General features: G+C 36.0%; 2 protein-coding genes across 4 annotated transcripts in view; both read left to right on the top strand.

Moving 5' to 3' along the window:
• The first annotated feature begins 542 nt into the window (after positions 1–542).
• LOC111443127 (U11/U12 small nuclear ribonucleoprotein 35 kDa protein) overlaps positions 543–15,087 on the top strand; it is a 17,184-nt gene continuing 2,639 nt past the window's right edge. The window contains exons 1-8 of one of the 2 annotated variants that reach the window (XR_002710440.1): positions 543–774; positions 867–964; positions 1,911–1,962; positions 2,176–2,246; positions 2,613–2,703; positions 2,784–2,859; positions 3,468–3,546; positions 3,760–4,307. Coding sequence is in view for 1 of the 2 variants with exons in the window: in XM_023080793.1 (XP_022936561.1) it covers positions 636–774; positions 867–964; positions 1,911–1,962; positions 2,176–2,246; positions 2,613–2,703; positions 2,784–2,859; positions 3,468–3,546; positions 3,760–4,116 (963 nt within the window). In the remaining variant the exon portion in view is untranslated. Of the gene's footprint in view, positions 775–866; positions 965–1,910; positions 1,963–2,175; positions 2,247–2,612; positions 2,704–2,783; positions 2,860–3,467; positions 3,547–3,759; positions 4,651–15,087 lie in introns of those variants that run through there. The other variant, XM_023080793.1, reaches the window with a different exon arrangement.
• Positions 8,319–11,004, top strand: LOC111443116 (transcription factor bHLH62-like). 2 transcript variants are annotated; one of them, XM_023080778.1, is made up of 9 exons: positions 8,319–8,848; positions 8,999–9,381; positions 9,475–9,672; positions 9,766–9,831; positions 9,915–9,983; positions 10,068–10,139; positions 10,227–10,379; positions 10,467–10,545; positions 10,631–11,004. In XM_023080778.1, the coding sequence occupies exons 1-9, from the start codon at positions 8,605–8,607 to the stop codon at positions 10,651–10,653; spliced, it is 1,287 nt and encodes a 428-aa protein (XP_022936546.1). In that variant the 5' UTR covers positions 8,319–8,604; the 3' UTR covers positions 10,654–11,004. The 2 variants fall into 2 exon arrangements, with proteins under 2 accessions (XP_022936546.1, XP_022936538.1); XM_023080770.1 differs by having other exon boundaries at positions 8,319–9,381.

Consider the following 15,087-nt stretch of genomic DNA (forward strand, 5'->3'; position numbering starts at 1 on the left):
TTTAGAACGCCTCTATTAGTAGACAGGTTTATACACCTTTATAAACAATGCACTTGTTCCCTTCTCCGATTGATTTGGGATCCCTAAATCTACCATCCTTTGGGGCTGAGCCTCTCGTTCACTTCTCCAATCGATGTGGGACCTCCCGAAGCCACCACCCTTTGGGGCTCAGCCTCTCGTTCCTTATCCAATCGATGTGGGACCTCCCAAATTCACTCATCGGGGCTCAGCCTCTTGTTTCTTTCCCCAATCGATGTGGGATGCCCCACAGTCCACCACCTTCAAGGCTCAACCCCGATGTATGGCTTTGGATACCATTTGTATTGCCTCAAGCCCACCACTGGCAAATATTGTCCTATTCCAGGCTTCCCCTCAAAATTCTTAAAACGTGTCTACTAGATAGAGATTTCCACACTCCTTTCCAATTTTCCGTCAAACCATTCATATTTTTAAGTTAAAAATGGGAATCATACACTAACTGAAAAAAAAAAATTGTTTTAAAAGCACATTTTTTTGGACTTGATTACAACTCCAAACAAACTCGTTGGAGTGTTGGTCAATTGTCTCTCTACTCTGTAGGTAAAAATCTCGGTTGAAACGAGGGGGAGTAAGACGACGAGTGGGCTTGGCGCGCCATGAGCGGGAGCAACGTAAGCAAGGTCTTCTACGCCGAGAATTACCATCCAATTCAAGCCGGCAGCATCGACGGCACCGATATTCTTCCCCACGACAATGCCGTCTACCGAGCATTGCTATGTTCCTCTGCTGGCCTCTGTAAGTCTCTTGCCTCTAATTTTCAGCGCCAGTTTGTATTTGTTGATGTTCTTAAGCTTATTCTAATCGACTGTTGGGTCTGGTTTCGGCAGATGATCCCCTTCGCGATCCCAAGGTCTTCGGTGACCCTTATTGCACCCTCTTCGTTGGTCGCCTTTCTCATCTGACTACCGAAGATAATCTTCGTAGGGTATTGTCTATTGACCTCTCTAATTGCTTGTTATTGACTGATTCTGATGAGTTGAAATGAATTAGTTATAATTCGAATCGTGGGTGGAGAGGAGATTAAAGTATAAAGGAAGGAGGGTGTTGAAGGATTTTATGTTCTTGATAAATTTTGATGGTGAAGAGACCTTAGTAGCCCCGATAGAGCAATTTTTCCCTTACAGAATTTGTTGGTTGGAACATTTTAGGGTTGCTGGTGATTACCTAATGACTGGACAGTCAGTGACCGAAGTCCCTGTGAATGGCCACCATAACTATGAAGGTCCTATCTAGAGTTTAAATAGTACTAACTTTGTGCAACGTAGGGTTTTGGCTTCAAATAGTTAAGCTACATCTTAAACTTCAAGATCGAAGCCTTTCTAGAGGATCCCGTATCCAGCACCCCCAACATAAAAAAAAGGGCATAAAAAAGCCTTATCTAGGTTGGAAAAATGTGAGATCCCACATTGGTTGGAGAGGGGAACGAAGTATTCCTTATAAGGGTATTGAAACCTCTCCCTAGTAGACGTGTTTTAAAACGTGAAGCTGACGGTGATATGTAATGGGACCAAAGCGGACAATATTTGTTAGTGGTGGATTTACGCTGTTAAACTGTTTGAAGCTTAACACAAACTAAGCTTTAACAGCTATTTCCTCTAACGGTAAAGATTAGATTACTCAAGAGGACTGAGGAGAGAGCATCCATTCAGACTGTTTTGCTCATGATGTGTAGCCTTTCTTTAAAAAAACTGACTAGAAAGGAATTGAGCGTATTAGAATTTTTCTCGATCTCTGGATTCTCAAAAGCTTGCTTTCCTATTTTAATTACTTGCACTGTTGCATTTGATATTTCATCTATAATTTACTGCTTTTCTTTTTGTTTCCCTTTCTTCATCTCATCGGCTGAAAAAAAAATGAATTTCATCTTTCAGGCTATGAGCAAGTATGGTCGGATTAAGAACCTACGCTTAGTCAGACACATTGGTGACTTTCTTATCTAGTTCTGAATTTGATCTTTTATTTGGTTTAGAGGGTATCCTGATTAGTGATTTGGTGCCCAAAAATTGGTCACATTTCCAATATTCGGGATATTTATACTTTAAACATTTTTTACATTTAACAGATTACTCTGTTCATATGTTCAACGGATGGAAGAGACAATAATGTTTCTCATGAAATGTGCATGATGTTTTGCAGTAACTGGTTCTTCACGTGGTTATGCTTTTGTTGAATATGAAACTGAAAAAGAGATGCGACATGCATATAAGGTGGTACAACTTCTCGAGTCCTTTAATTTCACCTGAGTTATCCTTGTGTTCTTGTTTTTGGTTTATATTTTTATTCATTTTATTTGCTGTGTGGTGCCTAATAGCAATCAAATTTGTGGGATGTGATGTTATATTGCATTTTCTTCAAAGATCACTGGGTTTTTTCTTAATGAACTATTGGTTCTTGTTGTTTGTCCAACCTTTCCTGTATCTCTTATCATTCATTCATAGAAGTTCTCGGTCTTATCGTTCATGGAAAAAAAAAAGCCTCCAGTTATTTCATTTTTTTCTTGAGAAATACAATAATAAGTTTGTTTTGGTGGCAAATGATATTGATGTCTGCTATTAATTAACTTTGTTCATCAGGATGCTCATCATTCAATGATAGATGATTGCGAAATTATAGTTGACTACAATCGACAACAGCTAATGCCCGGATGGATTCCACGGAGATTAGGTAAATAAAAGTTCTATAGTTTCCCAAAATATTACCCCTTACTTAAGTCTATTTGATTGTATTTGTGCTAATTGTAATAGGAGGGGGACTTGGGGGTAAGAAGGAATCTGGACAACTTCGATTTGGAGGAAGAGAAAGACCTTTTCGAGCTCCCTTGTATGCTTTGCTTCCCTGATTATATATACTCTCTACTTTCTTTTGCATGGATTTTAGTTCTGCTTCCTCGATTCTCATGTAATGCGAAATAATGTTTTGTTGGCATATAAACATGGTATGGTCTGAACTTCTGTTATACTTGTCTTCTCCCAACACGTCGTTACTTGATCGGTCATTATACACCTTGAACTTGGACTCAGCATGGTTGTAGGCTTTCATCTCATGTTCTACGACTGTCCCTGGAATATTCTCTTTCCTGTTGAATGACTGTTCTTGATGATGTGATTCCTCACTATTTTATCCTTGATTTTGCTTCAAAAAAGTGTTTTGCACCTTGAGTAATAAAGTTATAAGAGACGTATAATGATAATATGTCTGAGCCCAATCGATAATATGTAAACTCCCGTTATTTTCCAATTTTATAGTTATAGCAAAGAACTTCAATCATTAGGTGGCTTTCTTTTACTTCTGGTGACTTTATTTGCTTAATCAGGGCAGGGAGGGTTTGATCAGGATTTTCTTAATCAGATTCTTCATTAGTCATTCTTTTCGTGTGCATTTACGTCATCCGCTGACTCAACGTCTCTATCACATACCCTTTTGTGCAGACGTCCGATACCTCATGATGATTTGAAAAGGCTTGGCATTACTCCTCCACCTGAAGGAAGATACATGTCCAGGTTTCAGGTAACTGTTAAAACAAGGAACACATAAGCTTCATGAACTTCGATTTTCGTACAAATGGAAGAACCTTAATGTCCGTTCACGGTGCCAATCTTCTGCTCTTGTACTTGATATTTTGTAATGCAATGAACGATCACTTGACTTAAACTGAGGTCGGGATACTGCGACACCGGACGTAATTGATTTTTTGTTGGTTCCTTGTTCGTTCTACTTTAGGTACCTTCTCCTCCGAGAAGAGAAACAGATTCGGTACGTAGGGAAGAAGGCTCCAGTGTGAAAGATTCCGTGGAGAAGGATGGACATAGTCGAAGTAGTTCTACAGATGGAGATGATTGGTCTCATACGAGGAGCCCTGATGGCTACAGAGGAGGGCACTCTCATAAGGGGAACTACGAGAAGATGAAACATGAATCTAGAAGGGGTTCAAACGACAAGGAAGATTATTATCAGAGGAGCTCTTCTGAGAAGGAAGATCGTTATCAGAGGCGCTCATCGGACAAGGAACGATCTCGCAGAAGGGATTCTAATGATAGAGATGATCACTCACGTAAACGTCACAAATCTCGCAGATAGACTCTCCATTATCCCTAAATTTTCCCAGTTTCTATTTAAGCTATTCAACTAATGTTCATCTGAGGCATGCAGGCATTTGAGGATGAACTTGATTGCTTAATACACGAGTTCAGGTGACGTATTTGTACCCAGTAATCTGCTGCTGACAAATGCCGTCCATCCATTAACCGAAGGGAACGTTATGAAATGAGGTGAGGATATGGTATTTGGTTAATTTAGAAATATGCAAGTATATAGGTCCTGTGAGTGTTATGCTAAGAGGAATTTCAAGAACAAGTTTGGCATTTCAGTGATACTCCTTAGTGTTGTTTAGAAATGATCAATGATACTCTTATCTGTTGCATAATGCGTTATGCCCAAGATTTGAAATCTAGATACAACGATTCTTGCTTAAGATTCAGAATTTAGATTTAACACTTGATGGGCCCCGATACTCTTCTGCATCGCGTACGACAAATAGTTACATGGAGTTCCTGTATTGAATCATCGAAAAGGAAGGTACATCTTGTTAGTATAAATACTGATTTTCAATTTTTTAAACTTGTTGGTATACGTAATTACTTTCAATTATGTTAGTCTTTTCTTAGTCATCTTATTTTTAGGATCACTCTCATTTGGGTTTGGTTTCGGTTTATTCATGTATCGCTCATTCTACTAGCTTCCACCTCAGTTCGTCCCCAAACTACATTTTATTAGGAGAGATACCGCTCTAATACCATTTGTAACAATTCATACCTAGAATTTGGCACATGATGACCTTAGCATTCCTCTTTGACATGAACACGTTACTTACTCACTTTTTTATAGTAAAGATTATTCTCTCGTACCAAAATAAGTCATTTCAGCTTCTTTCCCTTCCATGAATAGGGATGTAATCAAGTCAGCTTTATACAAAAATATACCGAAGGCTCATATTAGGTTTAAGAAAATAAAACTAACTCGACCTACGTCGTCGGGATATGTCAGATTGGTCAATGTTGCCATAAAATAAAAATATTTAATTTCAACTCATGCTATATTACAAATAAAAAAAAATTTAATTTTAATCTCATAAAAGAATCAATTATTAAAAAATCAACTCTATAATATGAATAGTTATTAAAAATAATGTTAACAAAAGGGTTATTTTGACAAACATGCTATAGGTAGACTGTAACTCTCTCCTTTATTTTTTATTTTTTTATTTTTTTATTTTCCAATTAGAAAATTTATATTAAAATTTTTTTTAAAAAAAACAAAAAGATAAATAAATGAACCAATGATTATAATCAACTGCCAACCTGCCATTCAATGATTCTCCTTTTGCATCTTTTTTAACCTAATTTTAATTATAATTCTCCCAATAATTCCCAATAAATTAACTAATAAAAAACTCTGCAATTTGTCAAATTATAATAATTATTAAATAAATCACTGACACATTTGTATTATTTAATTTTTATTCCGCCTTGTTAATCGTGCCTCTAAACCAATTACAACCTGACACGTCGCAAATTATGCCCACCGGTTTTGTCCGGGTCAAAATGGTAATCTCCAAACGCTTATTAATGATTGAACCTCACGTTACAATCCATACGGCAACCTTTTCTCTCTCTAAAATTATTATTATTATTATTTATTTAAATTATAAGGTTACCGAACTTTTTTAAACCTCCCCTTTAATTCTAAATTAAAAATAATTTTACCCGTCAAAATATATCAATCAGAAGTTCGAATCTCACTCGTTTATTGAACTAATAAAAACCTAGAAAGAGAAATGGCCGCAAATTTCAAGAGATTCCGGCTAAGAAGTTAGGTATATTCCTCCCACACGGCATCTAAACAACCAAAATCAACTCAACTGAGATATTTAATTAAACCGAAAAACGATAATGAACTTTAAAAAATATATCTTAAATTCTTAATTTTTTTAGAGTAGGTTTCTAAATTTTTAATTTTGTATTTAATAAATTATTTATTTTTATTAATATTTTAAATAAAATAGAGATTTACTATTGTTAATTTAAATTTTTTTAAAAAAATGAACATTTTAAAAATAAAAAAAATTAAACTTTTATTCTCTTAATTAATATATATATTAAGAATTTAAATATAAATTTTGTAATTGAATTTTTATTATTTAAAATTGTATTTATTAATTTAATTATGGGTTGCCGACATACACTGTTTGGGATCTCGAGATTAGTTAAAAATTGAGAAAAAAATGAAAATATTTTTTAAAAAAATTGTAGAGAGAGAATGGGAGGTGGAGTTGGTCGGATTTTGACATTACTGCCCTATCGTTGAAGGCGCGTGTCATGCAAATGCAAATTCAAATTCAAATGAAATGCATCCAAATTTCCACTTTCCATTACTTCCATTTTATTTATTAATTCTAGGTTTTATATTTAAATTAAATATAATTATTTTTTTACTAACTTTTTAATTTAAAAAATATGTGTGTGTTTTTTTTTTTTTTTTTTTACTTTTAAATAAATTATTTAGTGAAAATGATGCAATTTCATGGTTTATTTTATTTTTTATTAGTTAAAAAAAATAAAAAAATAAAAAATATTATGAATTTTAATATCTAAAATAGACTTATTTATAATTCATGTGATTAATTATCTTTTTTTTTTTCTTTTGACATAAATATATTTAAGATTATTAAAATAAAAAATGCATATATTGTTTGATTTTTTAATTAATTCACACCTTACTTTTAAATTATTAAATAGACATATGTCTATTTTATTAAGGGATTATTGGTTCAAAATCTTCCCTATAAAAAATAATAATTTAAAAAGGTTAGTTATTAAACTCTTTTTTAAAATAATAATAATAAATAAATAAATAAATTATACCGAACAAGTCCTCACCCAACCCCTTACCCACTTGTTAGGGGTCCAATTTGGGTTCCTATTTGATTCTAATAGATTTGAAATCAAAATTAGGTTTCGAATTAATTCTTTTCTTTTATAATTATAAGATTTGAAATCATATTTGATCTCGTATCCTATTTTTTTAAATATGAAATTCTAACCTAGGCCACTCGAGACCGTTATAAATGTGGGGACGAGAAATCGAATCTTTATCTTTATGGAAGAGATAATGTGAGCTCCCACGTCGGTTGGAGACGAGAACGAAACATTCTTTATAAGAGTGTAGATACCTCTCACTAGTAGACGCGTTTTAAAACTTTTAGAGAAAACCCGAAAGGAAAAGTCGAAAGAGAACGCTGGTAGTGGGCTTGGGCTCTTACAGAAAAGGTTTTCACACCGTTATAAGGAATATTTCGCTTTTCTCTCTCCACTTTCATAATATTTCAGCACGAGACATTCGAGTAAAAAAAAAAACAGTACATTAATAAACTGAGATTTTGTAACGACAAGGTTCACCACTAGTAGATATTGTCCTTTTTGGGCCTTCCTTTTCGGGCTTTCCCCTCAAGGGTTTAAAACGCGTCTAAAGAGAAAGGTTTCCACACCCTTATAAATGGTCTTTTGTTCTTCTCTCCAACGAATAATGTGGGAGTACCAGACGATGTGTCAGGCTTCTCGTTGTTCCCCAAATGGGGTAGACACGAGGCGGTGTGTCAGTAAGGATGCTGGGCTCTAAAGGGAGTGGATTTGGTGGCGGTCCCACATCGATTGAAGAAAAGAATGAGTGCCAGTGAGGACGCTGGCCCCGGGGTGGATAGTGATGTCTCACATTATTGATTGGAGAGGAGAACAAAAGACCCTTTATAAGAGTGTGGAAACTTTCCTCTAGCAAACGCGTTGAAGGGAAGCTCGAAAGGGAAAGCCCAAAGAGGACAATATCTGCTACCGGTGGATCTGGGTCGTTACAAATTATATCCGAATAATAACGGTACTAAAAATATAAAATGCACGGGAATGTCGGAGCCATCAGATGCCAAATTTAAATTATAAATCATGATTTAAATTCTGGGGATGAGACGTTACATGAACCATCTTTTTTTATAGTTCAACCTATGTGAGGCTCGAGAATTCAAACCTGTGATGGTTTTTAATTAAAAATATAGGAGTTAACTGAATAAATTAATTATGTGACATTATTATATTAATTATTATGGAATTTTGAATTAAAATTTCAATATTTAAATATATATTATTTAATATAATTTTTAATTTTTTAAAAAAAGGGAGAAAAAAAGTCAAAGAGACATCTCCTTCCCTTTATTATCTATGTTGCTTCCCTTCCACTTCCCCACATTTCTCACTCCATTTCTCTCTGTATTTGCTTTCTCTCTCCTCTCTCTCTCTCCTCTTCTCTTTTTAATCTGCTCTTCATTTTGAGCCCACGAACTAACGAAGAAATCATTTCATTGTTGTTGCTTCTTTATCTCAAAAATCTCTCCTCGCCATTGTTGTTCTTGTTTTCTTGCAGAGAAAGATTCTGGGTAGGGTTTTTTTTTGTTCTGTTTTCTGTTGATTTTTTGGTTTTGGCACAGTTCTTCATCGGAAATTTGTGTGATTCTTCGTCGATATGGAGAAGGAGTTCTTCATGAACGATGGAAGCAGTTTTTATGGGATGGATTCGAGTGTGTTGTTCAATTCCAATTGGGAAAATTCGATGGATCAGAGCGATCTCTTTGAGTCTACTTTGAGTTCGATTGTGTCTTCTCCGGCGAATTCACACGCTGGGGCTGTAATCGGCGGTGGTAGTGGCGGCGGCGACAACTTGATGATGCGAGAATTGATCGGAAGGCTTGGAAGTATTTGTAGTTCTGGTGAGATTTCGCCTCATTCTTACATTGGTGGGACGAACAATAATAGTACCAATACTTCTTGTTACAATACGCCTTTGAATTCCCCTCCGATGAAGGGAAATTTATCTGTCGGTCACCATCAAAATCTAGCTCCATTTTCGGCTGATCCAGGTTTAGCTGAAAGGGTTGCGAGATTTTCTTGCTTTGGGAACAAGAATCTTGCAGTGAATGGGCAATTGTGTTCTAATGAAACTCAAGAATTGAGCAACAAGTCAATGGCTGGAGCTGGTGTGGAATCTGGCAAGCTTTCTAGGGTTTCAAGTAACAAATCCTTCAATGTTAGTGGAATTGGATCTCAAATGGGAGTTCAGAAGGGAAATTCTATGGCTAACAAGAAAGTTATGAACAGGTTTTCGAGGTCTTCGACCCCCGAAAATGACGATTCGCGGGAGGGATCGTCGGTTTCGGAGCAGATTACAGCTGGGGAATTAGGATTCAAAGTTAACACTAGGAAAAGGAAATCAGCTCATACTGGTGAAGCAAAGAATGTGAAGGTATATGTTTACAAATTTTGCATTTCCTTTGAAAATTCTGTATCTGCTGATGAACTCAATGGAAAAAAATGGCACTAAAAGTTGTTGTTTCAGGCTGCAGGGGAGAATCATGAACCAAATGGCAAGAAAATCAAACCAGAGATGGATGCTGCAAAGGGGAAGGCTGAGGCAAAAGATGCAACTCAGAAACAAAACAATGATAATTCAAAGCCTCCAGAGCCTCCAAAGGATTATATCCATGTTAGAGCTAAAAGGGGTCAAGCTACAGATAGCCATAGTTTAGCTGAAAGAGTGAGAGCCAAAGCACTCATTGTATATAACTTGTTTCGCACTCGAGTTTGATTCGAATGCTCACAATTCCTGTTTTCGTTGTCGTTCGTGCAGATCCGACGAGAGAAAATCAGCAAACGGATGAAGTTTCTTCAAGATCTCGTCCCCGGTTGCAATAAGGTACTTGGATCTTAAAATTCTTAAACATGAGATCATTGGTATGAAAATCAAGTTCTAAAGTCGAGTTGTTTTTTCACTTACAGATAACTGGGAAGGCAGTGATGCTTGATGAAATTATAAACTATGTTCAATCTTTGCAGCACCAAGTTGAGGTAATCATCAAATATTCAAACGATCTGCCATAGTTCTTTATGTTCATATCTATAGTTTTCTGAGTTGTGTTAGAATTTCTGCAGTTTCTTTCAATGAAATTGGCTACTGTCAATCCAAGGATGGATTTTAACATGGAAACTCTTTTGCCAAAGGATGTAAGTGAAAAACAAACCATTTTTTAGTGGATAACTTAGTGAAACACTTCTGGGTTATGACTAATTTTGTGTGATAACATATCTCAGATCTTCAAAGGTTCGAGTTCGTTACCGCATACGATTTACCCTATTGATTCGTCTGTGCCCACTTTTGCATATGAGTATCAATCTATGAACATTCCTCCTCTTCATAGTGATCAAACGCAGGGTGGATACCACAAAATGGGGAATGGAATCCAAGTAAATTGCTAATCTGTTTCCTCAAATGTACTGAAACTAATATCTTTGCATAGCATAGTCTAAAAATCATCTCTGAATTGCTATCAGATTTCCAAGTTTTGGGAGGATGAACTCCACAGTGTAGTTCAGATGGGTTATGTACAAACCCAGCTGCAGAATCCTCATGGTAAGATAGCCATAGAACTTTTAGCTTTTCGGGTTTGATTCGATCGAAAATCTTGTAACTGAATTTGAAGGTATTATGGGTGCAGGTGAGATGAAAAGTGAATTGTAAAAGAATGAAAGAACTGGTGAAATCCATGGCGGCCCCCCCACGGCGAGTGAGGCTTTGTGTACATAGAGAGGGATTCCAGTTGCATTTTTTTGTTGTTTCTGAACATTATGTATCAGCCACTCATTCTTTTGGAGAGCTCTTCAAGAACTAATTGCAAGAACTAATTGCAGCAGCAGCAGCAAAGCTGATGGTGGCCTCAAGTTTTTATCAGACCACATTTGAATGCTTTTCTCTTTATAGCCATTTGTAAAAGTAGTGTTGGAAAAGACTGAAAAGTTCTGATATCTCAATCCAACCCCCCTGTGTATTACCATTACTCATAAATCATAAATCTTATCATTGTTCTTCTCTCACAAATCTCTCTCTCTCTGACTGATATTATTTCCTCTGTTTCTGGCCTTGTTGTGGGACTTGTTTGCAGGGTACCCCGATAAATGAGGGGGATTGAAAGAAGCTATTTTGAACGAGTTTGTAACAGGTTAAGCCTACCGCTAGTAGATGTTGTCCTCGTTGAGCTTCCTCTCAGTTTTTAAAACGTGTCTACTAGGGAGAAGTTCCCACACCCTTATAAAGAATAAATGCTGATGTGAGATCTCACAATCCACCCTTCGAGACCCAGTGTCCTCACTGGCATTCGTTCCTCTCTCAATCGATGTGGGATCTCACAATCCATCCTCCTCTTTTGGGACTCATCGTCCTCGTTGACACTCGTTCCTCTCTCCAATCGATGTGGAATGTCACAATCCACTCCCTTTCAGGACCCAGCGTCCTCGTTGACATTCATTCCTCTCTTCAATCGATGTGAGATCTCGTAGAGTTGCTTTCAAGTATAGCTGGAGAAGCTTTGATTGGATGATATTATGGTAAGTTAAATGGCGTAAGTTGTGGGGAAAATTGATTCTTACCTGAAACCAGCTGTTGTGTGTGGGGACATTTGGACTCCCAAGTCCAAAATAATGAAATCAAAAGAGTACTAAACAAAAAAGAAAGTGGTTCTCTTAACTGGAATCCAATCCAAACCCACTTTGAATTTTCTTATCTCTACCAAATCACACCTAAAGACACCCTTTTTCCTCTTCTTTTTCCCTTTTCAATGGAGCTTTCATTGCCCAAACCTCTAACTACTTCACAAACTAAAACCAAAACATTTATTAGTTTATAAAGCAATCTATAGTGGGGTTCATACGTAGATGGATACCCTTTCTTTGTAGGTACCCTACCTTTTCTCCAAAGGGCTTCTTTCTGGTTCGGAAAAATTCTCGACGTTCAAGTCTTTTTTTTCACGTACTTTCTTGATTCATGGGTTTTACTTTCTTTTTTTTTTTTTACCAAAAGGTTTTTGTGAGATCCCACGTCGATTGAAGAGGTAAATGAAGCATTGTTTATAAGGGTGTGTAAACCTCTTCCCAGTAGACGTGTTTTAAAACTTTGAGAGGAAACCCAGAAAAGGAAACCTTAAGCTTTCCCTATTCTCCTCGGCTTAATACTATCTTTGTCTCTCTCAACTCTTAATTTTTGGAAATGCACGATGTTCAAATGTATATACACTTTGACAAATAATGTCAAGCAATTATATAAGTTGATAGATAGTATCAATACTTGTTAACCGAGTATGGCTCGACTAGTTTAAACGTTTATCTTCTTTTAAAAGGTCAGAAATTCGAATCTCTCCACTACCCATGATGTTGAACTAAAAGAAGAGACAGTACTCGAAACTTGATCATTTTTTCGTTTTCCTTGTCTTTATAATTAAAAGCCCAACTCGGCATATAATAAGGTTAAAAAAAGATTGAAGCCAAAAGACACGAATCAAACATGTACAATCTCAAAGATCATTACAATTAGAATCATAATTGGGATTAGAACTCAACAAATGAAGATTTAGCATTTTAAACCAAAAATAAAACAAAAGTGATTAAAGTCAATAAAAAATCATTTTGATTAATTGTAATTACTTCACCCCAAGATATTGTTAGGTTAATGATAGATTTTGAGAATCATAGTGACAATGACATGAAATCAAAAACCCTAACTTTAAAACTTTATTTGTAGGCAAAACATTATGAAGGTGAGTGATTGGATGTAATTTGTTCTTATTCTTCATAAATTCTAATTTTTTTTAGGAAGATCGAAACTAAAATACCATTTTGGTCCTTGAAAAACTTTTGCGATGATTTCATTTTAATTCTCCATTTTAGTCTCGGGAATTTTCAAATACCCTGATACTATTAATATTCATCAACAATTTAACAACAATATGAATCATTTATAACTAAATAATAGAATATTTGAGCGTTTAAGCAAAAACGACAGGGTTCAAATAGATATTTTTTAAAATAATTTCTTTGAAACCTAAAAGATGGGATGATGGGTATGATAATTACAAGGTTGATGGGACTATTATTGTTATGATATATTTGGAATGAATGAATGCTTTACCTAACCATAATTGGAACAAAGACTTTTTTTTTTTTTTTTTTGTTACCTTTCTATTATGTTTGATTCTTTCATTTAAAGATGCAACTTCAGTGTCATTTGGATCCAAACTTTACCCCTTTTTTCATGGGGTTATAGCTTCAACTCCGAGCACTGCCTTGTTGATCCATAACACAACATAGTACAGACAATGAGACAATGAGATATGTATGTGTGTAATTAAATATGACAGCCTCTCGTGAGAGGTAACGGCAAGAAGTTATCTCAGAGAGGTTAGAACAATGTGATTGGCGATTTTGTAATTAAATATGACGACTTTGTTGAATAATGTCTTTCTGTACGACTTTCCTTTGTTCCTTACAAGAGAAAAATCCTCTCTAAGTCTCTTGTTTTCTTGCTATTATTTGAAGGGTTGAAACGATTTGGTCGGCAGTTTTACATGGTTGAATATATAATAAACGCATCTAATAATTAGAACAATGCAACGATTCTGTTGAATAATATTTTCTAGGCCGGACCAAATAGACCACTTGTACCTTCCATAAGAGAAAACACTCTCCCTTAGCTGAAAGGCTTTGTAATGAATGTCTAAGAGAATCCAATGATTAAAACAATGTGATTGATGTTTGTTGTAACAACTCAAACCCATCACTAACAGATATTGTTCTCTCTGAACTTTCTCTTCGGGGGTTCCTCTCAAAGTTTTAAAACGCATCCACTAGGGAAAGGTTTCCACACCCTTGTAAGGAATGCTTCGCTCCCCTCTTCAACCGGCGTGGGATCTCACAATCCACCCTCTTTATGGGGGTCCAACGTCCACGCTCGGCCAGTGTCTAGCTCTGATACCATTTATAACAGTCCAAGTTCATCGCTAGTAAATATTGTCCTCTATGGACTTTCCCTTCAAGACTTTCTCTTACGATTTTAAAATGCGTCCACTAGGGAAATGTTTCCACATCTTTATAAAATGATGTTTCGTTCTCCTCTACAATCGATGGAGAATCTCACAGTTGCACACTATGCAACGTGACGACTTTGTTGAATAATGTTTTTCTACCGAGGCCAAGTACGGAACGAGGGGAGGGTCCAATAATCATACCATTGCAGTAAAAAAAAAAAAAAAAAAAAAAAACCCATGTCTTTCCTAAGAGAGAATCTTCTCTTTCGAAAAGTTCTCTTATATTCTCTAGTTGTGGATAAAGTATTCGAAGGGATAGAACACGTTAGAAATTTTACGCGGTTGGATGAAAGAGCATCCAATAATTAGGAAGGGGCAACCATGTTGTGGTCTATGACAGCCACATTCAATAATTTTCACACGGTGTAACCAAACTGTCCTCCCCCTTTCAAGGAAGAAAACTTTCTCACTCTAAGAATCTCATCTCTCACTAACAAGAACCAAACAGCCCCCTTCTCCATTCCACCAAGAAAAAGAGAGCTCTCTCTCTCTCTCTCTCGCCATCACATAGCTGGAATTGTCTCCCAATGGTCACTTTCAAAATTCATTTTCATCTTTAAATTATGATGGGTCAGTTGTTCCTACTCTCGTAGAGCTAGAGAGAGAGAATGGGCATTAAATATATGAAATCTGTGAGTTCCACTTGGGAGATGAAAGGATGAATGGATGGCTAGGGTTGAGAGCCCTACTTGTTTTTCTTTGTCTGTAAAGAGCCTATTTCTTTGTCTGTAAAGAGCCTATGTCTTTTAAGAGAGAGAAAGATAAAGAAATGATCCTCTGTAGAGAGAGGAAGTGGGACAAAGCCACAAGCATCCTGTTCTATGGTCTCCATGGCGTTAATAAATCAAAATGGTCTGTTCTTATTTGAGGAAGAGAAGTGCCAATGAACTGTCTGTCTGTTTGGTTTCACAGACATATTTCACTGATCCTTCTGGACATTGCTTCCTATCCATTTGACAACAAAACCAAATCAATAAATGAGAACAGCTCCAATTTCTCAGGTCTCTCTCTTTTTTTTTTTTTTTTTTTTTTTTCCGTTT

This window comes from Cucurbita moschata, unplaced genomic scaffold (genome assembly GCF_002738365.1).
Source record: "Cucurbita moschata cultivar Rifu unplaced genomic scaffold, Cmos_1.0 Cmo_Scf00001, whole genome shotgun sequence".
NCBI lineage: Eukaryota > Viridiplantae > Streptophyta > Magnoliopsida > Cucurbitales > Cucurbitaceae > Cucurbita > Cucurbita moschata.

What these genes read in the sequence shown, in the direction of transcription:
- LOC111443116 (XM_023080770.1), top strand. Translation starts at nt 8,605, where the DNA reads ATGGAGAAGGAGTTCTTCATGAACGATGGAAGCAGTTTTTATGGGATG. An exon ending in TCGTCCCCGGTTGCAATAAG is followed by an intron (nt 9,832 to 9,914) that starts GTACTTGGATCT and finishes TTTCACTTACAG; the next exon opens with ATAACTGGGAAGGCAGTGAT. An exon ending in CTTTGCAGCACCAAGTTGAG is followed by an intron (nt 9,984 to 10,067) that starts GTAATCATCAAA and finishes GAATTTCTGCAG; the next exon opens with TTTCTTTCAATGAAATTGGC.